A 25,787-nucleotide genomic window follows, 5' to 3' on the forward strand; every position below is an offset into this window, starting at 1 on the left:
TTTTCCATCTTTCATTGTTTTAAACTGATTTGTTAGATATTCACCATCCTCTGATTCTAAGAAGTCTATAATTTAGAGACTAAAGCAGTCATTGAAACTCAGCAAGCTCACGACAGACAGGACTTCTACCTCTCAACCAACTTCTTATATGCTTGGGAAGGAACTAACATCCTCAGGAGATGAGCTGTGTCAGAAGAGACAAAACTGGGCAAGCCCTTGCTTGGAGCACAGGAGCAAAACCTTGAACTACAATATAATTTAAATCTTGTAACAGAGTTAAATTAGAGCCGTCCTCAGGGGAATCCGAACAGTTCTGCATAACTAATATATGCTCTATTTTAAAAGCCAGGGAGCAGTGCCCTTGTGTTAAAAAGACAAGACACAGGAGTCGGAGTTTGGAAATTCCAGTCACTAAAGAGATCCAGTTGGCACAGTGCCAGAAAATACAAATTTTACTGTAAATTAAAAGATATTATAGGATGGACTAGAGCATTTTCAATTATAAGATTGGATTGGCTAGAGTTTTTATTTGGAATGGAGGAAGAAGCTGAGGAGAAAGCTAACTGAGCCAAATAAAACCTTGGGGGGGGGGGGGGGGGGGGGTGGGGGGGTGGGGGGTGGGGGTGCGAAGAGGAAAATGACAGGGATTTGTAAACAGCACAGAAACCAAGAGAACTCCGGATGTTGTAAATCAGAAACAAAAACTGAAATTGCAGTAAAAGCTCAGAAGGTCGGACAGCATCTATGGAGAGAAATCAGAGTTAACGTTTTGGGTCGAGTGAGCCTTCCTCAGAACTGAGGAAGTTAAGTTCTGAGGAAGGGTCACTTGACCTGAAAAGTAGACTCTGATTTCTCTGCACAGATACTGCCAGACCTGCTGAGCTTTTCTATGACTCTATGGATTAACAGTTCAGCAATAACACTGAGGCCATTACCTCCCCGTAGACTGAAGTCTCTCCACCAGAGTACTACTATGTCCATCGCTAAGAGTTGTCCAGTACTAACCAAACCCTAAGAACCATATCGACCCAACTGGGTCTGCAGCAAGTGGTGGGAAAACCAACACAAAAGAAAATTCCCAACTGGCCTCGTCTCAGCACCTTATCTGTAGCAGGAGAGGATGCTTTGTCATCTCGGTAGAAACAAGACATCAGTTTCATATTGAGAACACCCTCTATTGTGACACTAAATGAAGTAGATTTAGATCAGACCCAGCAGCTTCGAATCAGGCAATGAACCACAATGAGCCATCAACAGTAACAGAGTCATGAAGTCAGGAGGTTTTACATCATGGGAAGAGATCCTTCAGCCCTTAACATTCACACTGACCAGCTAGGATCCAACTATTCAAATCCCATTTGAAAGCACTTGGCACTTAGCACTTATGCCGTAGCATACGAGGCTTCATGTGTTCATCCAAATAGTTCTTAAAATATCCTGAGGGTTTCCATTGCTTCTACCCTTTATCAGCATTGAGCTCTTGATACTTAAAACGTTCCTGGAGAAAACTAACACCTCAAATCTTTTCTGAATGCCACCCTCGTCAACTTAAAACTGTGCCCTTGGTTCTTGACCCCTCTGTGAATGGGTAAGTTCCACCCCATCTACCTTGTCTATGAGCCCCAGAACTTTGCACAATCAATCAAATCCCCCTCAGCCTTCTCTGCTGGAAGTAAAATAACCCCAGCCTGTCTTATCCTTCTATGTCATTGAATTTTGAGGCAGACAACATCCTGGTGACTCTATTCTGCACCCTCTCTACAGCAATCACATTTTTCTTAGCTTAAACTCTATTTGCCACTGTTCAATCCATCTGACCAGCCCTTATATATCATGCTGTCATGTAAGGCGTTCCTCCTCATTATTCACGACACCAGTTTTCATGTCATTTGCAAATTTCATTGTTCAAGAATGCGAGGTCAGAAGTACTGGTATCTTACAGCAGTTATACAGAGCCTTGGAGAGGCCATACTTGGAATATTTTATGAAGTTTTGGGCTGCCTACCCAAGGGAGAATACGCTTGCCCCCGAGGGAATGCAGTGGGAATTCACTAAACTGACTCTGGAAGTGGTAAGATTGTCATCCGAGGAGAGATTGCTTCAACTGGGCCTATGATTCACTGGAGTTTAGAATAACAAGAGGAGATCTGTTTGAAAAGTGTAAAATGCCAACAGAGCTAGACAAACTAGATGCAAAAGGGATGATGTCTTTCCTGTTTGTCGAAAATAGGGATCATAGTCTCAGGATACAGAAAAGGCCATTTAGGACTGAGATGAAGAAATATTTCACCACTCAAGGAATGGTGGCCATGTGAATTTCTCTCCCACTTAAGGCTGTGGAGGTGAAGTCACTGAATATATTCACAAAAGAGGTAAATAAATTTTTAGATGTTAAAAGGTATTGGGAGAAAACAAGAATGTAGCACTGAGATGGAGGATCAGCCCTTATAATATTGAAATTGTAGTGCAGGTTCCAAGGGCTGATAGCAACTGCGAACTATTAGTAGAGGTATAGTTATGCATATAATATTATGTACTCTTTACATAACCATCTCATCTGGATCTGGGGAATTATCTACTACCAAGCCTCTGAAACCTCATATCTCCTGTTTTTTAATGCTAATTTAGTCAAGCAAATTACTGTTCCCCTCCCCAATCACTTCTCATAAGTCCCATTTCTCAGTGAATACAGATGTAAAGTGTTCATTTACTTCAGTTTTGCAGGGCGTTGCTGAGACGGCATTTGAAGAACTGCATAGAGTACTGGTTACAGTACTTATGGAAGGATTTAAATGTGATGGAAACAGTTCAGGGAAAGATTTCTAGAACAATACTGGAATGAGGTGATGTCTTATAAGGAAAGGCTAGGCCTGTGTTCTACGTAGTTCAGAACAGTCTGAGGTGACTTAATTGGAAAACATAAGACCCTGAGGGGACATTACTGGGTGAACTTGGAAAGGCCATTTCCTCCCGTAGAAAAATCTGGAACGTGAGGTATTAGTTTAAAAATGAGGGTCATCCATTTAAGACACAGATGAGGAATAGAAAACAAAATCTCAGGATTGGAAGTCTTTGGAATTCCCTTCCTCAAAATCTTTACATATATTTTTAAGACAGAGGGAGGTAGGTTCTGAGGGATGAAAACAAACATACCAAGGCAGTACTTAACAGCATGTACCATTAGAAACCTTAAAAAAATTCATATCAATGAGAAACTGGGGAAACCATCCAATAGTTGGAGTCATACCTAGCATAAAGCAAAATGGTTGTGATTGTCAGATGTCAATCATATAAATTTCTGCACACGTTTCTCAGGGTAATTCCAATGTCCAACTAATTTCACCTGTTTTAATCAATGATCTTCCCTCTATCATACATGGGGACATTCATGAATAATTGCAGTGCTCAGTCCTCAAATGCTGAAGCATACCCAAGCATAATAAGACCCCAACAAATTCAGGCTTCATTTGATAACTGCCAAATACAATTTGTGCCACACAAGTGTCTGGCACTTACAATCTCCAACAAGAGAATCTAACAGTTTTCCTTTGAAATTCAACAGCATTACCATCAATAAACCCTGGATCATCATCATCATTCTGTGGTCACCAGTGATGAGAAACTCAAATGGACCAACTACATGAACAACATGGCTACACTAGCAGGTCAGAGGTAGGGTACTCTGCAGCCAATAGTTCCACTCTTACTCCACAAAAGTAGAACAGATCTTTGCGTACTCACTGTCCACTGGAGTAGTACCACATAATTGAAGGGTGGCAAATGTTATTCCCTTGTTCAAGAAAGAGAATAGGGATAACCCCGTGAATTACAGACCAGTCATTCTTTCTTCTGTTGTGGGCAAATTGTTGGAGAGGATTCGGAGAGACAGTATTTAGGATTATTTGGAATACATAGCTTGATTAGAAGATAGTCAACATGGGGCTTGTGGGGGGAAAGAGGCAGGTCAAGCCTCAAGCCTTATGAATTTTTTGAGGTGACAGCAAAACACGTTGAAGGCAGAACAGCAGATATGGTGTATATGGATTTTAGCAAGGCATTTGATAATGTTCCACAAGGTAGACTCATTCAGAAAGTAAGGAGGCATGGGATGCAGGGAAATTTGGCTGTCTGGATACAGAATTGGCTGTCCAACAGAAGACAGAGGGTGGCAGTAGACAGAAAGTATTCAGCCTGGAGCTCAGTAACCAGTTCCACAAGGATCTGTTCTGGGACCTCTCCTCTTTGTAATGTTTACAAATGGCTGGATGAGGAAGTGGAAGTAGAAGGGTGGGTTAGTAAGCCTGCTGATGACATGAAGGTTGGAAGAGTTGTGGACAACATGAAGCGCTGTTGTAGGTTGCAACGGGACATTGACAGGATGCAGAGCTGGACAAAGAAGTGGCAGATGGAATTCAACCAGAAAAGTATGAAGTGATTCATTTTGGAAGATTGAATTTGAATGCAGAATACAGGGTTAATGGCAGGATTCTTGACAGTGTGGAGGAACAGAGGGATCTTAAGCTCCATGCCCATAGATCCCTCAAAGTTGCCACCCAAGTTGGTAGGGTTGTTAAGGCGGCGTGTGGTGTGTTGGCTTTCATTGGCAGGGGGATTGAGTTTAAGAGCCGCGAGGTTATGCTACAGCTCTATAAAACCCTGGTTAGACTACACTTGGAATACGGTGTTCAGTTCTGGTCGCCTCATTGTTGGAAGGACGTGGAAGCTTTAAAGAGGGTGCAGAGGAGATTTACCAGGATGCTGCCTGGCCTGGAGGGCAGGTCTTATGAGGAAAGGTTGAGGGAGCTAGGGCTTTTCTCATTGGAGTGAAAGAGGATGAGAGGAGATTTAAAAGAGGTGTACAAGATGATGAGAGGCATAAATAGAGTGGTAGGCAGAGACTTTATCCCAGGGTGGAAATGGCTATCACAAGGAGACATAATTTTAAGGTGATTGGAGGAAGGTATAGGGGAGATGTCAGAGGTAGGTTGTTTTTTTTTTAAAAAAAAGCACAGAGCGGTGGGTAAGTGGAACGCACTGCCAGCAGTGGTTGTAGAGTCGGATACATTAGGTGCATTCAAGTGACTCTTGGATAAGCACATGGATGATAGTAAAATGAAGGGTATGCAGGTTAGTTTGATCTTAAAGTATGATAATAGGTCAGCACATCATGGGCTGAAGGGCCTATACTGTACTGTTCCATGTTCTAAGAACTCAATCAGATCAGTCACTCTTGTAATGAATAACGGATAGGTTGAAATGCCCAAATAACCTACTTCTGCCCCTATATTCGAATGTGCTAATGCTATCTGAAAATAAAGTACTCTGCATGCTAACCAAAGGATTGAATAACAGTCCTGAGATAAAAGTCCTACTGAAAGAAGTTTTGGGTCAAGAATGTAAGGATATGCTAGCATTGGAGGGGTCCAGAGGATGTTTATAAGAATGATCTTGGAGATGAAGGGCTTGTCATATGAGGAGCGGTTGAGGACTCTGGATCTGGAGTTTAGGGATGGAGTGGATCTTATTGGAACTTACAGATACTGAGAGGCCTGGATAGACCGGACATGGAGGTGCTTCCACTCGTACAAGAGACTAGAACCTGAGTTCACAGATTCAGAGTGAAGGGGCAACCCTTTGGAACTGAGAGCAGGCTGCAGTGAATCTGTGGAACTCATGGCCTCTACCGCTTTCTGTGGCAGCTAAGCGAATTTAAGACGAGAGATGGAGATAGCTTCTTGATCAGTAAGGGGATCAAAAAGCATGGGGTAAAAAGACAAGAGAATGGGATTGAGAAACATATCGTCCATAATCGAACTGTGGGGCAGGCCTGATGGGCCAAATGCTCTCTTATGGTCTTATGACATTCCAACACTGTCAAGCTTCCCTAAGACTGCAGTTTCCAACTATCAAGGTAACAGTAATGCAACTCTTTCTTCCTTTGTTATTAAACATGGGAATCACTAGGTCCAAAGCATCGGAAGGAAGTTAAATGCATTATCCAACGTTACCACAATACTGAAGAACATTACACCCTGTTGCAACAAACAAGCAGCAGTAATTTGGGACATTATCTATAAGTTAACAAGAAAGTACACAAAGATTATAAATATTGTAAGAAGACAAAATTAAAATCAAGAACAGATTTTGTGAGGCATGCAATAGTCCTACTTCACCAGTCAGTATTTCATAATCACCTCCCAAAATCTATCAGTTTCAAGTTTAGAAAAATTCCTTTACTTAATTTGCTACCTTCAATGTACCCCTCAATCTGTTTTATGCAACGTGACTTGTCTCACTTTCCTGCATTTGGCCCATATCCCCCTCAGCCTCTCCTGTTCATGTGCCTGTCCAAATGTCTTTTAAATATTATAACTGTACCAGCATCTAACACTTCCTCTGGCACTTCATTTCACAAACGAACCAGCCTGAAAAGAGTCCCCCTCAGGTCTCTCAAATCTTTCTATTCTCACTTTAAAAATATGTCCCCTAGTTTTGAACACCCCTACCCTAAGCAGAAGACCTTTGCTATTCACCTTATCTACGCCCCTCATGATTTTATAAACCTCTACAAGGTCACCCTTTAACCTCCTATGCCTGAGTGAGCAAAACCCCCAGCCTATCCAGCCCCTACTTATAACTCCACCATCCAGTCCAGGCTACATCTTGTTAAATCTTTTCTGAACTCTATCCAATTTAATAACATCTATTCTGTGGCAAGGGTACATGTACACAGTGCTCCAAAAGTGGCCTCATCAATATTCTGTTCAACCTCAACAAGAGGTTCCAACTCCCACACGCAATGGTCTGGTAACTGAAGGTGACTGCTCTAAACGCCTTTTTAACCACCTTGGCTACCTGGGATGTAATTTTTAAGAAAATAAGTACCTGAACCCCTGGGTCTCTGTTTAACAACATTTCTCAGGGCCCTACCATTAAATGTAAAAGTCTTGCCCTTGTTAGTTTTACCAAAGTGCAATACCTTACATTTATCCAAGTTAAACTCCATCTACCACTCCTCAGTCCACTGGCCTAATTGATCAAGATCGCTGTACTCCGAGATAACCTGTTTCACTGTCGACTATACACCAATTTTGGGGTCATCTGCAAATTTACTAACCAGGCCTCCGAAATTCTCATCCAAGTCATTTACAAAAATGACAAACAACAGTGGACCCAGCACAGATCGCTGTGGAACACTGCTGGTCATGGGCCTCCAGTCCAAGAAACAACGCTTCAACACCACCCTCTCTCTTTACTTCAAGCCAATTTTGTAACCAACTGACAAGTTCTTCCTGAATCCCTTGTGATCCAACTTTATGAATCAGTCTACCATGCAGAACTTTGACAATGACTTTAGTAAAACCCATGTGGACAATGCCTGCCACTCTGGCCTCCAATTTCAGTTCCATCCTCAAAATATTCAATTGAGTTTGAGATATATGATTTTCCATGCACAAAGCCATGTGAAGTATCCTTAATCAGTCCTTGCCTCTTCAAATTCATGTAAAATGCTCTCTCAGAATCCCCTCCAATAACGTACCTGCAACTGGTGTCAGACTTACTAGTCCATACTGTCCAAGGCTTTTCCTAACAGCCATTTTTTATATTGTTATAAGAAAATTTTCTTGAACGCATTTAACAAATTCTTCAACATTCAAGCCCTTAACACTAAAATCCCCTACTGGATGTGAGTTTGCTCGCTGAGCTGGAAGGTCACTTTTTTTTTTATTTGAAAAAATATACTTTATTCATAAGATGTACAAAAAATAAAACATATTTACACACCTACCCAGTCATGCAAGCCGCTCCGGGTTACCCAGGGGGTACATACACCAACTAAAGGAAAAAAACAAAGAAGGAAAAAAAAACAAAGCAAAGAAAACACCCCGGCAGTCGTCACCCCACACAGTTCCAGTTGGCCCGCTGACCAGTTGGGGAAGGCGCCAGCTGGGCCCAGTTACCAGCAGGGTTCTTTTTTTTATTCTGGACGAGGGGTTTCATACGGTGGTCTTTCCCCACCGCGCCTTGGCGGGGGCTGCCCCAAGCTTTAGTGCGTCCCTCAGCACGTAGTCCTGGACCTTGGAGTGCGCCAGTCTGCAACACTCGGTCGGGATCAGTTCTTTCAGCTGGCAGACCAGCAAGTTGCGGGCAGACCAAAAAGCATCTTTCACCGCATTGATGGTCCTCCAGGCACAGTTGATGTTGGTCTCGGTGTGCGTCCCCGGAAACAGCCCATAGAGCACGGAGTCCCATGTCACGGAGCTGCTCGGGACGAACATCGACAAATACCACTGCATCTCCCTCCAGACCTCCTGCGCATAGGCACACTCCAGAAGGAGGTGATCGACAGTCTCTTCCCCCCCCGCAGACACCTTGAGGGCAGCGTGCGGTGGTGCAGAGATTCCGGGCATGCATAAAGGATCTCACTGGCAGAGCCCCTCTCACCACCAGCCAAGCAATATCCTTGTGCTTGTTTGAAAGTTCTGGCGATGAGGCATTCTGCCAAACGACTTTGGCAGTCTGCGTGGCGAACCACACGACGGGATCCACCCTCTCCTTTTCCCGAAGGGTCCCGAGGATACTACGTGCTGACCACTGCCTGACGGCCTTGTGGTCAAAGGTGTTTCCTTACAAAAATTTCTCCACGAAGGACAGGTGGGACGGAACGGTCCAACTACTCGGAGCGTTCCGCGGTAACGAGGCCAGGCCCATCCTTCGCAACACCGGGGACAGGTAGAACCTCAGTAAGTAGTGACACTTGGTGTTTGCGTACTGAGGATCTACGCACAGCTTGATGCAGCCGCACACAAAGGTAGCCGTCAGGGCGAGGGTGGTGTTCAGTATGCCTTTTCCCCCATTTTCTAGGTCTTTGTACATGGTTTCCCTGCGGACCGAGTCCATCCTTGACCCCCAAATGAAGTGGAAGATGGCCCGGGTGACTGCAGCGGCGCAGGCCCAGGGAATAGGCCAGGCCTGCGCCACATACAACAGTACCGAAAGCCCCTCGCACCTGACAACCAGGTTCTTACCCGCGATGGAGGGGGACCGGAGCGTCCACCTGCCCAGCTTCTGCTTCAATTTGGTGATACGCTCCTCCCAAGTCTTAGTGCATGCCCCAGCTCCACCAAACCAAACACCCAGCACCTTCAGGTAGTCTGTCCTGACGGTGAAGGGGATGAAGGAGCGGTCGTCCCAGTTCCCGAAGAACATGACCTCACTCTTACCCCTATTGACTTTGGCACCCGAGGCCAGATCAAACTGGCCGCAGATGTCCAAGAGTCGACTCACCGACCGACGATCAGTGCAGAAGATGGCGACATCGTCCATGTACAGGGAGGTCTTGACCTGAAGGCCTCTGCTGCCTGGGATAGTCACGCCCTTCAGGCTCACGTCCTTCCTGATGGATGCGGCGAAGGGCTCCACACAGCACACGAACAAGGCGGGAGAGAGCGGGCAGCCCTGCCTGACTCCAGATCTAACAGGAAAACTGTCTGATTCCCACCCGTTGATCGAGACTGCACTAACGATGTTGGCGTAGAGCAGTCGGATCCAATTGCAGATGCCCTCCCCGAACCCCAATTTGGAGAGGACGTTCCTCATGGAAGCATGAGAGACCCTGTCGAAGGCCTTCTCCTGGTCCAGACTGACGAGGCAGGTGTCCACCCTCCTGTCTTGTACGTAGGCGATTGTCTCCCTGATGAGCGTGAGGCTCTCAGCAATCTTCCTGCCCGGCAAAGTACAGGTTTCGTCAGGGTGAATCATCGACTCCAGGACAGACCTGACCCGGTTGGCTATGACCTTGGCCAGGATTTTGTAGTCCACGTTCAATAGTGAAATGGGACGCCAATTCTTAATTTCTTCCCTCTCCCGCTTCCTCTTGTAAATGAGGGTGATGATGCCCTTCCTCATAGACTTGCACATTTCCCCTGCCCAAAGCGCACTATCGTACACCTCTGGCAGGTCCTGGCCGACCAGGTCCCACAGAGCGAAATACAGCTCGACCGGTAAGCCGTCGCTTCCGGGAGTCCTATTCCTCTCCAAGGACTTGAGGGCTCTGGTCAGCTCGTCCAGGGATATCGGCTGGTCCAGCCACTCCCTCGTGCCGTCGTCTAAGACCTCCGTGATAGACGACAGGAACGACTCGTAGGCCGTGCTGTCCGTGGGCTTCGTGTCATACAGTCCGGCATAGAAGGATCTGCTGATCCTCAAAATGTTGGGCCGAGACGACATCACCGAGCCGTTGTCCTCCTTCAGCCGGCTAAGCACAGAGCTCTTTGTGCACCTTCTGAAAGAAGAAACGCGAGCACGTCTCGTCCTGCTCCACGGAGCAGACCCTGGACCGGAAGATTATCCTGGAGGCCTCCGTGGCGAAGAGCGAGGCTCGCTGGCCCTTCACCTCGCGCAGGTCCTCCGTGACATCGACCCCCATCAACTGCAGAAGGAGCAGGTTCTGCACCCTTTTCTGGAGTCGCGACAGCTTTCCCTGCCTCTCTCTCGCCTTCCGAACACCCTTGAGGGCAAAGAACCTCTTGATGTTCTCCTTCACCGTCTCCCACCAGTCGCCTGGAGACTCAGAGGGGTTTCACAGTTCTCCAACCGGCGTACTCCCTCTTAAGCTCCTCGATGTTCTCTGGGGTCAACAGAGTCATGTTGAGCTTCCACGTCCCCTTGCCGGCCAGCTGGTCGTCCTGTAAGTGACAGTCGGCTAGCAGGAGGCAACGGTCAGAGAAGAACACCGGCTCGACGCCGGTGACCTGACCGAGAGCGCCCGTGACACAAACAGGAAGTCTATCCTTGAGCGAATAGACGCGTCTGGCCGCGACCAGGTGTACCTCCGCTGCGCTGCGTCTGCAGGGGTGCTGAAGACGTCGAGCAGCTTGTCATCCTTCACCGTGCCCATCAGGAATCTGGACGTGACGTCCAGTTGACTCCCCCCACCCGCTGTACCCACGCCGGATCTTCCATCTGCATCGATGATGCAGTTGAAGTCTCCGCCTAGGATGACCGGCTTGGACGTAGCCAGCAGGAGTGGAAGCCGCTGCAGGATGGCCAAACGCTCATTCCTTACTGCTGGGGCGTACATGTTGATCAGCCTCAGGGGAGCGTTCTTGTAGGTGACGTCAGCCACTAGGAGGCGCCCCCCCACCACCTCCTGAACTTGAGAGATGGTGAAGTCGCGCCCCCGCAGAATAGCCAGGCCCCAGGTGCGACAGTCGTTACGCCCCGACCAGATCGAAGGCCCACAGGTCCAGGCGCCGGACCATTTCCCGTACCTGCCGAGGTGCGGTATCCCGCACTCCTGCGGAAACAGGAGGTCCGCCTTGATGGTGGTCAGGTAGGCCAACGTGGATACACATCTTGCGGTGGACTTGACACTGCGCAACTCATACCCCCATTGTGGGCAGTGACCGCAGTACCCTCCCCAAGTCCAAGGTCCAGCCCCTCCATCTGTCCCTTCATGCCCATTGCCCAGGCTAGCTGCTGGACGCTCTCCGGGCTCAGGAAACCGTCCGTGCTGCCTTCCGGGTGGCACCCCCCCGTCAGGGGTGTGGAGACAGGAGGGTCCGGCTCTGGGTCAGGCTGGGGACGCGCTGTTTCCTCCTTCCCACCTGCAAGTTCCGGGGGGCCCTCCAGTGCCCCAGCGGCACTTGACTGGGTGTCGGAGGGAGCATCAGGACGCCTCCCGTCACCTGGAAGCGGGGTGCTGCTTTCCTTCTCCCTCGAGATCTTTAACTTCTGCTTCGGGCGGGCCCTCTCCGAATCCCCCTCGTCAGAGGAGCTCTTATAGCCCCCCTGTAGCTGCCTCTTCCCGCCTGATGGTTGCAGTTCCTGGGTCTGTCGACACACCTTCCTCCTCGCTTTCCGGACCGTCGTCCACTCCCCTGGGTCGCCTGTCGCCGCCTCCAGGTTGTCGGGGGGGGGGGGGGCGTAAGCGGAGCCTGCAGGGGCGCTTTGCTGGCCTCAGGCCCATCCTGCGGGGCTGGGCCCTCCTGCACGACCTGGCCCTCCTGCACATCAGTGGGGTCCTTGCTGGGCCCTGGTGCCTTCCTCTCCTCCGGGGGGGCTAGCCCCGCATTGCCCCTGCCGGCGACCTGGGCATAGGTGGTCCCCCGCTGCGGGCATGCCCTATAGAGGTGGCCCGCTTCCCCGCAAAGGTTGCAGCTTTTCTCTTGTGGGCAATCCTTTGCAAGGTGTCCCTCCTCCCTGCAGATGGTGGCTTTGCAGTCGGCTGCCACGTGACCTGACCTACCACAGGCATGGCAGACTTTAGGTTGCCCTGCATAGGTCAGGTAGCCCCTGCTCCCGCCGATCGCAAAGCTGGACGGTGGGTGTACGACATTCCCGTCCATGCCCATCCTCAGCGTCACGTTGACCTGCCTCTTACTGGTCCAGATGCCAAAGGGGTCCATGATGTCAGTTAGGTCCCCTTCCACCTTCACGTACCTTCCAAGGAAGGTCAGGACATCAACTGCTGGCACATGCGGTTGTACATGTGTACAGTCACCATACGGCTCCTCTGCGCTGGCATCACAAACAGCGGGACAGCGGGACAGCGGTCAATACAGAGAAGGGGCCCTCACCTCCTTTCTCCTTGAAAACCTCCTGGAAGCGCTCAAAAAGCTTGGCACTCCTGAAGGTCACGTCGTAAAAACCTCCTCCGGGGAAATCCTGCAGGCAGTAAACGTCCGCAGCAGCGAATCCACAACAGTCTAACAGGACCCTCTTCACGAAGAAGGTGCGGTCCACAGGTGCACCTTCATCCACCTTCTTCACGGAAACACGGATGGTGTTCCGGACCCCCTGACCTGGGGCACGAGCACTTGCCGCAGCCATTGTTGCAGGTTGGCTGCTCCCCTGAACCAGCGTTAGGCCGAAGCCAGCATTAAGATCCACTGGTCGCAAGGGTGCACAGCCAACCCGACGTCCTCCTTCCACCTCCAAGACAGCACTCTCCTCCTCTCAGTCTACAAGAGAGTGGGTCTTTATTTTGTTCCGGATGTAAGCTGGTTCACTAAGCTTGAAGGTTTGTTCCCAGATGTTTCATCACCATTCTAGGTAACAGTGAGCCTCCAACAAAGCGCTGGTGTTATGTCCCGCTTTCTATTTATCTGTTTATGTTTCCTTGGGTTGGTGATGTCATTTCCTGCGTTGGTGATGTCATTTCCTGTTCTTTTTCTCAGAGGAGGGTAGATTGGCTCCAAATCTTTGCGTTTGTTGATGGCATTCCGGTTGGAATGCCATGCTTCTAGGAATTCTCGTGCGTGTCTCTGTTTGGCTTGTCCTAGGATGGATGTGTTGTCCCAATCAAAGTGGTGTCCTTCCTCATCTGTATGTAAGGATACTAGTGATAGTGGGTCATGTCGTTTTGTGGCTAGTTGATGTTCATGTATCCTGGTGGCTAGCTTTCTGCCTATTTGTCCAATGGATACATGAACATCAACTAGCCACAAAACGACATGACCCATTATCACTAGTATCCTTACATACATATGAGGAAGGACACCACTTTGATTGGGACCACACATCCATCCTAGGACAAACCAAACAGAGACACGCACGAGAATTCCTAGAAGCATGGCATTCCAACCGGAACTCCATCAACAAACCCATAGATTTGGAGCCTATCTCCCCTCCTCTGAGAAGAAGAACAGGAAATGGCATCACCAACACAGGAAATGACATCACCAACCCAAGGAAACAAACAGATAAATAGAAAGCGGGACATAACACCAGCGCTTTGTCAGAGGCTCAATGATGTTGTTACCTAGAATGGTGATGAAACATCTGAAAACTAACCTTCCAGCTCAGCGAGCAAACTCACATCCAGAACCTCAACCTGAGCTATAAATCTTCTCAAAACTCGCTAATCCCCTACTATTGCAGCCCAATTATTCTTAGATATATCCCAAATCTCGACATTTTGTGCCTCAATTTCCTCTTGACTACTGGAGGGCCTATGGTTTAGGCCCATCAAGGTGATCGTCCCCTTCTAATTTCTGAGTTCCACCCATATAGTTTCATTGGATGGTCCCTCAGAAACAGCTTCTCCAAGCACAGTAGTACTGCTTTCCCTAATTGAAAACACCACTCCCCTCCTCTCCTTCTGAGAGCATCTGTACCCTGGAACATTGAGCTGCCAATCCTGTCCCTGCCTCAGTCATAGTTTTGTAATAGCTATGATGTCCCAGTCCTGTGTTCCCATACACGCCAAGTTCATTTGCCTTACCTGTAAGATCCCTTGCACTGAAATAAATGCAGTTTAATTCTTCAGAATAATCTTGTTCTCACTTGCTCTTGTCTGCCATTTCTAATTAACTTGCTGTTTAACTTCAGAACCCATCTCATCTGTCTTTCTATTCTCAACTAGTTAAGATCCAGACCCCCACCATTAGTTTAAAAGGCTCCCAAACAGAACTAGCAAATTTCCCTGGTCAGTGTATTCATCTTCCTCCAGCTCAGGTAAAACCTGTCCCTTTTGAACAGGTCTTTTCTATTGTAGAAAAGCTCCAAATGATCCAAAAATCTGAATATTTGCCTTTGGAACTATCTCTCCGGCCATCGATTTATCTGCCCTATCTTCATATTCCTGTTTTCACTAGCATGTAGCACCAGGACTAATCCAGAAATTACAACCTTTGGAGGTTCTTTTCAACCTCCTGACTTCCTACATTCACTCTGCAAAGCCTCAACCCTTTCCCTGACTATGTCAACCCTACTGAAGTGTAGCGCTTCCATCTTCTCACTCTTGCCTTTGACAATATGCTACAACCACTTTGAGACATCCTTGACCCTGACACCAGCACGCAACATACCATCCTGAATTCTCATTAATGACTGTGGATTCTCCTTTGTGTCCCTGACAAGTCAGTCCCCTGTTACAACTATTCTTTTGAAACTTGACAAACTCTGCTGAACCGAGTTCATTTTTGGTGCACGAGATCTGGCTGCCACTTCTACTTTCCACTAAAGACTATCCTCTTCCAACAGTACCCAAAACAGTATAGCTATTTGAGAAAAATAGCCACAGGCAAATCTTGCACTACCTTCCCACCTCTCCCAACAGTCACCCATCTGTCTGACTGAACACGTGTTGCCATCACCTCTCAATCTACTAACTGTCATTCTCCAAGTCTTGCATATGTTCAGCGACTCCAACTGTCTCTCCAGCCAATCCAAACCGTCTTATATGAAAGAAATCCAAACACATTTCCTGCATAGTCTCCAGGGACAGTCAACTGTTCCCTAAATTCCTACAGCCAACAGGAGGAGCATGTCACTCCACTGAATTGCCCTTAAATTTGCTGACAGACTTGCCTAAAAAGATCAACACTTCCCTCAAATTCAGTGTTTACAGACAGATTGCTGCTGATATGCTATGCTGGGATAATAAAGCCTATATTCAGCCTAAAAACAGCAGCTGCAAATACCTTTTTTTAAAAAGGCTACCATGCCTGACCGACAGATTTAAATTTTAGACATGCAAAAGAAAAAAAAAGCAACTAATATTTAAATTCTTAAAATTCAGCAACCAAAACTAGCCTCCTCCTCAGATTCTCTCTCTTAGCTCTCAGGCTCCAAGTAAAGATATTCTGATCCCTCTGATTCTTAGATTCAGCCTTATGGAAGTAAAGGATTTCGGAACCTGTTCCCCACTGTTGTTTCAACTGCTATCAACCAGCCCTCGAGAAACATGATAAAAAAGGCCAATCTTCCAAGTTCTGTGCACACACACACAAAAAAAACTCTTCTAGACCAACCAACATCTCAAACATGTGGACAGGCCTCTCCCAAACTCCATGTAATCCAATTTCTCCTTCCTCATTTTATTTTGGATTAGTGATTAATGGAATTGTATTTAACCATCTATTTCAAAAGCTGTACACTTCTGTTATGCATGAATAGTGGGGTTTATTTGATTTATTTTGCGCAATAAGTTTGTAACACTGTCCAATTAAAACCAAAACAAAACGTAATATATGATCTATTCAGCTATATTTCAGTCTGGGATCTGACTGGTCTAGTAACATCATTTGGGATTATAACACCACCCTAGCCTGGAAATATTTCACTATGCCTTCTAATTTCAATATATCCAAATCTGGAAGAAGTTGATGATAAGGCAATAAACCTGTCAGTGATATCCACACTCCATAAACTCTCATCAGGACATCCAGCCCTCCTTTAAAACATGCAGAGACCCAATATAAATTGATTCCAAGAAGGTATATTGCCAACAGATAAGTTTTCAGGCATCAGGTACTACCGTGAAGGTTGGTAATTATACTGCTTTCAAGATTCCTAGAAAATGTTGTTTTTTTGGTTCAGCACATTTGAAATTCCTAATCTGAAAAATTAATCTGATTAGTTAAAGCACTTTTTATTGTTAAAAAAGTTATGATATGTGTATTTAACACTTCTGCTTTATCTGTGCTTCAGGGGAGGCAACCCTTTGTGTAATGAATGGGAGTATCAGTTTTACAGAACTGACTTAGCACCAGTTGTTGCACTAGTTACAAAACTTTTTTAACCTTGTATCAGAGATAATGGGAACTGCAGATGCTGGAGAATCCAAGATGACAAAGTGTGAAGCTGGATGAACACAGCAGGCCAAGCAGCATCTCAGGAACACAAAAGCTGACGTTTCGGGCAGGCCTAGACCCTTACCTGTCAAGCTTCAATGATGCAATTAGATAATTGTTCTGTTTTAAACATGAAATCTTGATCTAGTTACTTAGGAAAGACGATAAAGGTATAGGAATAGCAGTAGGCCATTGGGCCCTTCGAAACTGCTCCGCAATTCAATAGCTTCAGGACCGATCCAACTTCTTGCATCCATTTCCTGCAACTCTCGATAACCGTACCTGATCAAAAATCAGTCTCAGCTCTAAGTATTAACTGTGTGCTCTGTGGCAAGGAGTTCCAAAAGACACACAACTCTCAAAAGAGAGGAAATTCCTCCTCAGATCAGTCTTAAATTGGTGTTTCTTTATTCTCAGACTATGCTCTCTGATCCTAGATTCTCCCATAAGGGAAAACACCTTAGCATTTACCCTGTCAAGCCCCTTAAGAATCCTGTATGTTTCGACTACTACTGCCTTATATATATAGCAGAGGCAGTTGTTACTGTATTTAGGGGGAATAAAGACTGGAGAACATCAAGTAAATTTAAAATAATCAGCATCTCACTTTTGTCCGTCACATGTTAGACAGAGCTCAGCATATAACTTCAAAAATGGCACAATTTAATACCGCTTTTTGAAGTTTCATATAACCTGATTGAGGAGATAAATCCCAAATTACATTTCAGATAAAAAAAATTTTCAAAAAACTTAAACAGCAAAATGCTACAACTTCTATTTAAAATTTCACATTGCTCATACAGGTTGATATTAATAATGGCAACAGAATGAGGCATAATTGTATTGTTATTTAGGCACCTGACAATGTAATAAATAGAAAATAAATGACTAAGATGAAAGCACAATCATACCTTAACAGAAGTTCTTTGGGTAACTTTTTATTTATTAGCGATTCATCATTGCTTGAGAAAACCTAAACCAAAATACAATGTTAAGAAAACGAACATTTAATATTACAATATCCAAATTATCCACAAAATCTTAAACCTGAAACCTTAATCTGTTTATAAACCATTTTCATACTTAAGAGTTTATGATAAAACTATTTAACATTTCTACTGTATCTGTACTTTAGGGGGAGAACAGCCCTGTGTGGGGGGTGTGGGAATATCAATTTTACACAGTACCAAATCTTACACTGGTCACAAAAATATGAATAATTAACTTTTTCTTTAGGTGGAAAAACATCACACCATTAGACTATCATTTAGGCCAAAACTGCAACTAAAATGATCAAGCAATAGGTTTACACAAATCCAAAACATACTTTGCAAGATATACGATGTCAAATATAAAGCTTAAGCAGTTCTCAAGGATTCATAACATATTCAGATCCCAATTCTTAAACAATCCAATAATTGGTAAGAATTCTTGTTGAGGTTTTCTCAGATGGATCAGAATGGAAGAACACAGAAGGGGACCGCTTGGCTTAGAGTCTGTATCAGTTCTTTCAAAGAGTAATCAGTTTGTAAGACTCCCCTGCCACTTCTCTTTCAAATATTTACCAAATTCCTTTTCAAGGTTCCCAGTGAATCTATACCAGCACCCTGCCAGTCAGTGCATTCAAATCCTAAACAAATGTAGACGTAGAATTAAACTAAGGGGCAGAAGGTTTATAGAGACGCAAGAAAAAATATTTTCACCAAGTAGTGGGAATCTGGAACTCATTGCCTGTGAACAATGGTAGAGACAGAAATCTTCAAAATTTTAGTAGTATTTTGTTGCGCACTTGTGATGCCTAGGCACACAAAAGGCCAAGGGCCAAGTGCTGGAAAATGGGTTTAGAATTTTTCATTTTTTCAGTGGCACAGACAAGATGGACTGAAGGCCCTTTTACTGTGTTATAGATCTCTATGATTAGCTGCACACAGAAGTTTCTCATAATACCACTTTTGATTCTTTTATCACAAATCTGTGTCCTCTCGTTATCAATCTTTTACTCATTATAAAGCTAATCTTTACATATTCCACTTAAACCTTTGATAATTTAAAATATTTCTGTGAAATATCCTCAATCTTCTCTGCTTCTAGCTTGTCCAGTCTTTTATCCACACAACTGTAATGCCTCATTTCAGATACCATTTTAGGTAAACAGTCCCCTCTCCAAAGCCTTCATATTGTTCCTAAAAACATTCCTATATTCCCACTTCATGCAAAAAGCTCTGAAATTGCCTTTATACATGAAAAAGAACCAAAATTTAAAATACTGGAAACAGCTTGCATTATAAAAGTCACCAGTAGGCCTCCCCAAAGGATATTATTCAGTTCAGATTAGACAAAGCTGGAGGATGCTCATATTGTATCCCAAAGCATTAAGTATTTGCTTAACTATTGTATTATTAATACTTTATAACACAGACTACTGCAATGAAACTTCAATGGCTTGGATATTTCAGATAATGAGTCTGCCTAAAATCTCACTACCACCACCATCATCCACACCTCCCCCCCCCACCCCTCACAATGCATCACACCATGACTACCTATGCCCTTCACCCATCACTTCAATAGTGAAACATTGGCTTTGGTTTATTTGAAATTTGTATGCTTAGAATATGACATGTCATATAGCAAAACACGATTGCACTGATCATTCGTTCTATGTGCTGATAAACTTGGAAGAGAATAGAGCTTTCAAAAATATTCAAAGAACCTTTTCAGTTATTCAGACCTGTACAACTATTTGCATAAAGGTGACTTTGTCTGAAAGAAAAACGCACATAGCGCAGATGCTGGAAACCTAAAATAAAAGTTCGAAATTGCTGGAATCACTCAGCAGATCAGAGTGTCTCTGGAAAGGGGGAAGTGCTCCAGTAAATTCTATTAACGTCATATCAATCATTGGGGGCTTCCAGAACTTCTTTTTAAAAGAATAAAGATGACCTATTGTTTAAATCCCCAAAAGTCTAAGATTACTTAATTGCAAATGATGTCCTCTGGACAATGAAAGGATATGGATCAATGGAATACAGCGGCAGTCACTACTTATTTTGGGCTGCACCGGTTATATGAATTGAAAAGAAGTCTGATATCTACTGGAAATCATAGGTCACACACTAAGATCAGAGCTGATAATTGTAGCCACATAACCATCAACTCTCATGCAGATCAGGAATTCTACACTGCCTTAACTATCACGAATGAACCAGCCTCTATTGTTCGCCGGGACAGACAATTTGCATGATCTTCTAAGAGGCAAAACTTCTCATCATCTCCATCGAAAACAGGCGACTGCATATTTTGAAACACGCTAGTTCTAGATTCCACAGTAAACATTCTTACAGCATCCACCATGTCAGGCCCCCTTATCAAATCGATGTTTCGAAGGGATCGCCTCTTGTCTAAACTCCAGTAAGCATATGCTCAAATTGATCAATCTTTCCTCATAAGACAGCCCTTATATATAAAAAGAGTCAATCCTAAGTTTATCACCCTGAAATTGAATGTTACACAAGAACGTAAGAATGAGGAGCAACAGGCAATTCAGCTCCAAGCCTGCACTGCCATTTGATACAATGGCTAATCTTGGCCTCAGATCCACTTTCCTTTCGGCGCTCCATATTCTTCCAACCCATTACTAATGAAAAATTTGTCTAATGCCTCCTTAAATTTACTTAATGCCCCAGCATCCACTGCACTCTGGGGCAGTGAATTCCACAATTTCACAACCTTTTGAAAGAAGCAACTTCTCATTTGTTTTAAATCTGCTAAGCCTCATCCTAAAACTATGAACTCTTGTTCTAGCTTGCCCCTCAAGAAATCAAGGTCTCTATACCGACTTAGTCAATCCCCTTTAGCATTTTATATACCTCAATTAGATCGCCTCTCATTCTTCTAAACTCCATACAGTAGACCTAAACTGTTCAATTGTTCTTCACAACACATACCCTCATGTCTGGAATCAATCTACCGTACCTCCTGATACCTGCCCCCACTACAACTACATCCCTCCTCAAGTAAGGGAATCAAAACTATTTGCAGTACTCAAGATGGGATCTCACTAATGCCTGGGACAATTATAGCAACACTTCCCAACTTTTATACTCTATTTCTTTAACAATAAATGTCAAAATTCTATTTACCTTCCTCATTACCGGTTGTACCTGCATACCAGTTTTTGACAATTCACACCTGAGAATGTCCAGATCTCTCTGCTATGAAGCACTCTTAAGGTTCTCTCCATGGAGATAATAAGTTGCCTTTCATTCCTCTAACCAAAACAGATAACCTCACGCTTATCTATGTTAAAATTCATCTGCCAAATTTTGACCTATTCACCTGACTTATCCATATCCACTTGTAAATTTCTTATGGAATGATAGAATCCTGACAGGGTGGAAACAGGACCTTTGGCCCAACAAGTCGACACCGGCACTCGGAGCATCCCACCCAGACCCATTTCCCTCTCACCCGCTTAATCTACACGTCCCTGAACACTACGAGCATTTTAGCATGGCCAATCCACCTAACCTGCCCATCGTTGGGCTGTGGGAGGAAACCAGAGCACCTGGAGGAAACCCACGCAGACACGGGGAGAATATGCAAACTCCACACAGACTGTCACCTGAGGCTGGAATCGAGCCAAGGGTCCTGGTGCTGTGAGGCAGCAGTGCTAACCACTGAGCAACTGTGCTGCCCTTTTATTGCAACTTACTTTCCCACGTCCTTCAGTGTCACCTGAGAAGTTAGCTACAGTACTTTCTTTCTCTACATCCAAGCCATTCATACAGATTATAGATCGTTGGGGCCCAAACATCATATCCTGTGGCATGCCACTCGTTACATGCTGCCAACCAGAAAAAGACCCATTTACCCTGACTCTTTTTGTTGATTAGCCAATCATCCATCCAAACTAATAAGTTACCCCTAACCCCTGCGAACTTACCTGGGGGCTTGTCTGTCTTCAATCCCCACAGGCTCAGGGCTTTTTCCCCTAACCTCTCCCTGATAGAAAAGGCTTTCTTCACCTCACTGCCATCTATTTTGATATAACCAGTGAAGATCATCAATACGCTTTAAAGGTTTTTTTTTAAAAAAAGACACAGGAGGTCTGGAAAGCAGATTTGAGGGAGTTAGGGAGGAAATTAAAAAGGAATTCAAGAGCAGCAACATTAGGATGACTCCCAGTACCAAATGTTGGTGATCATAAGAATGAGGATTGTTCAATTGAACAAGTGGCTGAAGAATTGTCAGACGTTCAAAATGGCAACACATGGCACTGTGGGGGGTTCTCAGCATGCAGTGAGAACAGCTATTTGAGGAGTGTTGTACATCATGGAGATACTTGTAATCCTGAGTGAATTTGAAATACAAAAGATGAAACTTCAGTTGGAAACCACATGGGGCGAGTCTGAGCTGCAGACAGTGCCCGAGGAAATGAGATAGAGGCAAATGTAGATACACAGGTACAGTAGGAACTGCAGATGCTGGAGAATCTGAGATAACAAGCAGGCCAAGCAGCAGAGGAGCAGGAAGGCTGACATTTCAGGCCGAGACCCTTCTTCAGAAATGGGGGAAGGGAAGGGGGATCTGAAATAATTAGGAAGAGAGGGGGTGGCGGTTGGAAGATGGATAGAGAAGATAAGTGGAGAGGAGACAGACCGGTCAAAGAGGGAAGGATGGAGCCAGTGAAGGTGAGCGTAGGTGGGGAGGTAGGGAGGGGATAGGTCAGTCCAGGGAGGATGGACAGGTCAAGGGGGCAGGATGAGGCTAGTAGACAGGAGATGGGGTTGGGGCTTGAGGTGGGAGGAAGGACAGAGTTAGGGAGGTGAGGACAAGCTGGGCTGGTTTTGGGATGCAGTGGGGGGCGGGGGGGGGGGGGAAGAGATTTTGAAGCTTGTAAAGTCCACATGGGAACCCTGCAGCCCAAATGGTATCAAAGCGAAATATGAGGTGCTGTTCCTGCAACCTTCGGGTAGCATTGTTGTGGCACTGCAGGAGGCCCAGGATGGGCATGTGATCTGCAGAATGGGAGGGAGAGTTGAAATGGTCCGCTACTGGGAGGTACAGTTATTTAGTGCGAACTGAGCGTAGGTGTTCTGCAAAGTGGTCCCCAAGCCTCCGCTTGGTTTCCCCGACGTGGAGGAGGCCACAACGGGAACAGCGGACGCATTATACCACATTAGCAGATGTGCAGGTGAACATCTGCTTGATGTGGAAAGTCTTCTTGGGGCCTGGGATGGGGGTGAGGGGGGGAGGCATAGCACTTCCTCCGGTTGCAGGAAAAAGTGCCGGGTAAGGTGGGGCTGGAGGGGAGTGTGGAGCGGACAAGGGAATCTCGGAGAGTGGTCCCTCCAGACAGCAGGTAAGGGTGGGGAGGGAAAAATGTCTTGGGTGGTGGGGTTGGATTGCAGATGATGGAAGTGTTGGAGGATGACGCGTTGGATCAGGAGCTTGGTGGGGTGGTATGAGAGGACGAAGGGGATTCTGTTAATGTGGGGATGGAGTATGAGGGATGCGTTGCGGGAGACACAGTCGAGGGCATTTTTGACCACTGAGGGTTGCGGGTTGGGGTGGGGGCGCAGTGTGGTTGCGGTACTTGAGAAACGAGGATATCTGAGATGTTCAGGAACGGAATGCCTCATCCTGGGAGCCGATGCAGTGGAGGTGAAGGAATTGGAAATAGGGGATGGCATTTTTGCAGGAAGATGGATGGGAGGGAGTCTATTCTAGGTAGCTGTGGGGGTCGGTGGGTAGGATAGTGAAGGCATTTGGTACGCTTACCTTCATTGGTCAGTGCATTGAGTATGGGAGTTGGGAGGTCATGTTGCAGCTGTACAGGACATTGGTTTGACCATTTTGGGATACTGCATGCAATTCTGGTCTCCCTCCTATAGGGAGGATGTTGTGAAACTAGAAGAGCTCAGAAAAGATTTGGGCATGTTGCCAGAATTGCAGGGTTTGAGCTATAGGAAGAGGCCAGATAGGCTGGGGCTATGTTCCCCTAGAGCACTGGGGACTGAGGTGTGATCTTTAGACGTTTATAAAATCATGAAGGGCATGGGTGGGTAAATAAGCAAGGTCTTTTTCCTGGGCTGGGCGAATCCACAACTGGAGGGCACAGCTTTAAGATGAGACGGGAAAGAGACCTGAAGGGCTATGTTTTCACACAGACCGTGGTGTCTATATGGAATGAGCTGCCAGAGAATGTGGTGGAGGGTGGTATGATTACAACATCTAAAACCCATCTGGATGTCCATATGAGTAAAGAGGGGTTTAGATGGATTTGGGCCACATGCTGGCAAACGGATCTAGATTTATGTAGGATATCTGGTCGACATGGACCGAAGGGTCTGTTTCCATGTTGTATATCTTTATGATTATGTGGCTGTGGAATGAGTTTTGGCAAATACTTCATCAAATACAAAGAACAAAATCAAAAAGTCATGACAAAGAACAAGATGAAAATTAAAAACGAAAATCCTGTCAAAGACAGGAACTGAATTTCCTTAAGGCAGCATACCTGGAAGATGTGTTTAATTCACTCACATAACAATAAAACAAAGAACTATAAATGTATGAAATCTGAAACAAAAAAGAACAGGAACTGCTGCAGAAATTAAGGTGTAGCAGCATCTGCAGTGGGGGTGGCAGGGAAGAGAGACACAGCAAGAGCGGGCGCGAGAGCGAGAATTAACATTGAGTCCAGTCTGACTCTTCATCAGAACTGAAAATGTGTTGACAGTCCATTTTTATATTTTAGGCAAAGGCGGAGGCCCAGTTCAAAAGACAAAGATGTTGTTATTTGTGGAAAAAAGAGAAAAAAATATATATAAATTAGGGTGGGAAATGGCAGAATAGGTCCTCTAAGAGCAAAGTAAAACAAGAAATAAACAAGGCTGGGAGCAGCAAAAGAAAAATGGATTACAGACATAATGCTATCAGGTTCTGAAGTTGCTGAATTCAATATTGAGAGCCCAAGAGTTTTAAACATCCGAGTTGAAAATGTGGCATTGTTCCTCAAGTTTCTGTTGTGCTTTGTAGGAACATTGCAGCAGGCCCAGTACAGAAATGTTAGCGTGAGAGCAAGATGTTTTATTAAAATGGCAACCAACTGGAATGTCAACATCATTCCTATGACAGAGCAAAGATGTTCTACAAAGCAGTCACCAAGGCTGTTCTCTCCTACTACCTTCACCGATATGTGCACAGATCTATCCAGATCTCTCTGCTCTTGCACCCCCTTTAGAATTATGTCTTTTACATTGTCTGTCCATGTTCTTCTTAGCAAAATGGTAACACCTCACGATTCTCTGAATTGAACTTAACCAGCACCTATTCGCACATTCCACCAACTTGCCTGTTTTTTTGAAGTTCTGCATTGTCCTCCTCACAGTTTACAATACTTACAGGTTTAGTCTTATTTGCATACATTGCAATTGTTCCTGCATACCCAAGATCAAGATCATTTATATGGGGGAAAAGTACCCATCCCGACATTGACCTTTGGGAACCAGAGACTTTCCTCATGCTTGAATGTGTGTAGTGGATATTTTAATAGTCAGCCAATTTAGTACAATTGTTGTTACTGCCCTTTTTATTCAAGTTATAATTTCAAGTCTGTCATATGGTACTGTATCAAACACTAAGTCCACATGTTTTACATGAGCAGCATTGCCATCACTGGCCCTTTCTGATAACTCTTCAAAACAAAGTTTCTGCAAGTGGGGAAAATATGTTTTCCCCTTAAGTCCACGCTGGTATTTCCTCAGCAACACACTTTTTGCATCTAAAAAAGGATTCTATCCCAAATAATTGCTTCTAGAAGCTTCCCCACACTGAGGTTAAACTGACTGGTCTATGATTTCTCAACAACCTTTATTGAATAAGGGCATGATGTTCACAATTTTCCAGTCCCCTGGCATCTTTCCCGAGTCTAGGGAAGACTAAAAAGTTACCGCCAATGTTCCTTCAATTTCCTGTCTCACTTTATTCAATATCCTTGAATGCATCTCATCCAGTCCCATTTATTTGTCAACTCGAATTCCTAACAGTCTATCCAATACTTCCTCCTTATCCACTTTGAACCTTTCCGGTGACAGGGCTGCCTCCTGTAACCACAGCATGGTTAACATCTACCTCTTTGAAGTCAGATGAAAGGTATTTATTCAATACCTTAGGTATGCCCTCTGAATCAACAAAAAGAAG

General features: G+C 45.2%; 1 protein-coding gene across 1 annotated transcript in view; it reads right to left on the bottom strand.

Annotated features, from left to right (window-relative positions):
• fbxl2 (F-box and leucine-rich repeat protein 2) overlaps nt 1–25,787 on the bottom strand; it is a 131,159-nt gene that overhangs the window by 89,080 nt on the left and 16,292 nt on the right. Inside the window, exon 2 of the mRNA XM_059645817.1 lies at nt 17,492–17,553. Coding sequence (XP_059501800.1) covers nt 17,492–17,553 — 62 coding nt within the window. The remainder of the gene's footprint in view (nt 1–17,491; nt 17,554–25,787) is intronic.

This window comes from Stegostoma tigrinum, chromosome 5, assembly GCF_030684315.1.
Source record: "Stegostoma tigrinum isolate sSteTig4 chromosome 5, sSteTig4.hap1, whole genome shotgun sequence".
In the NCBI taxonomy this organism is placed as follows: domain Eukaryota; kingdom Metazoa; phylum Chordata; class Chondrichthyes; order Orectolobiformes; family Stegostomatidae; genus Stegostoma; species Stegostoma tigrinum.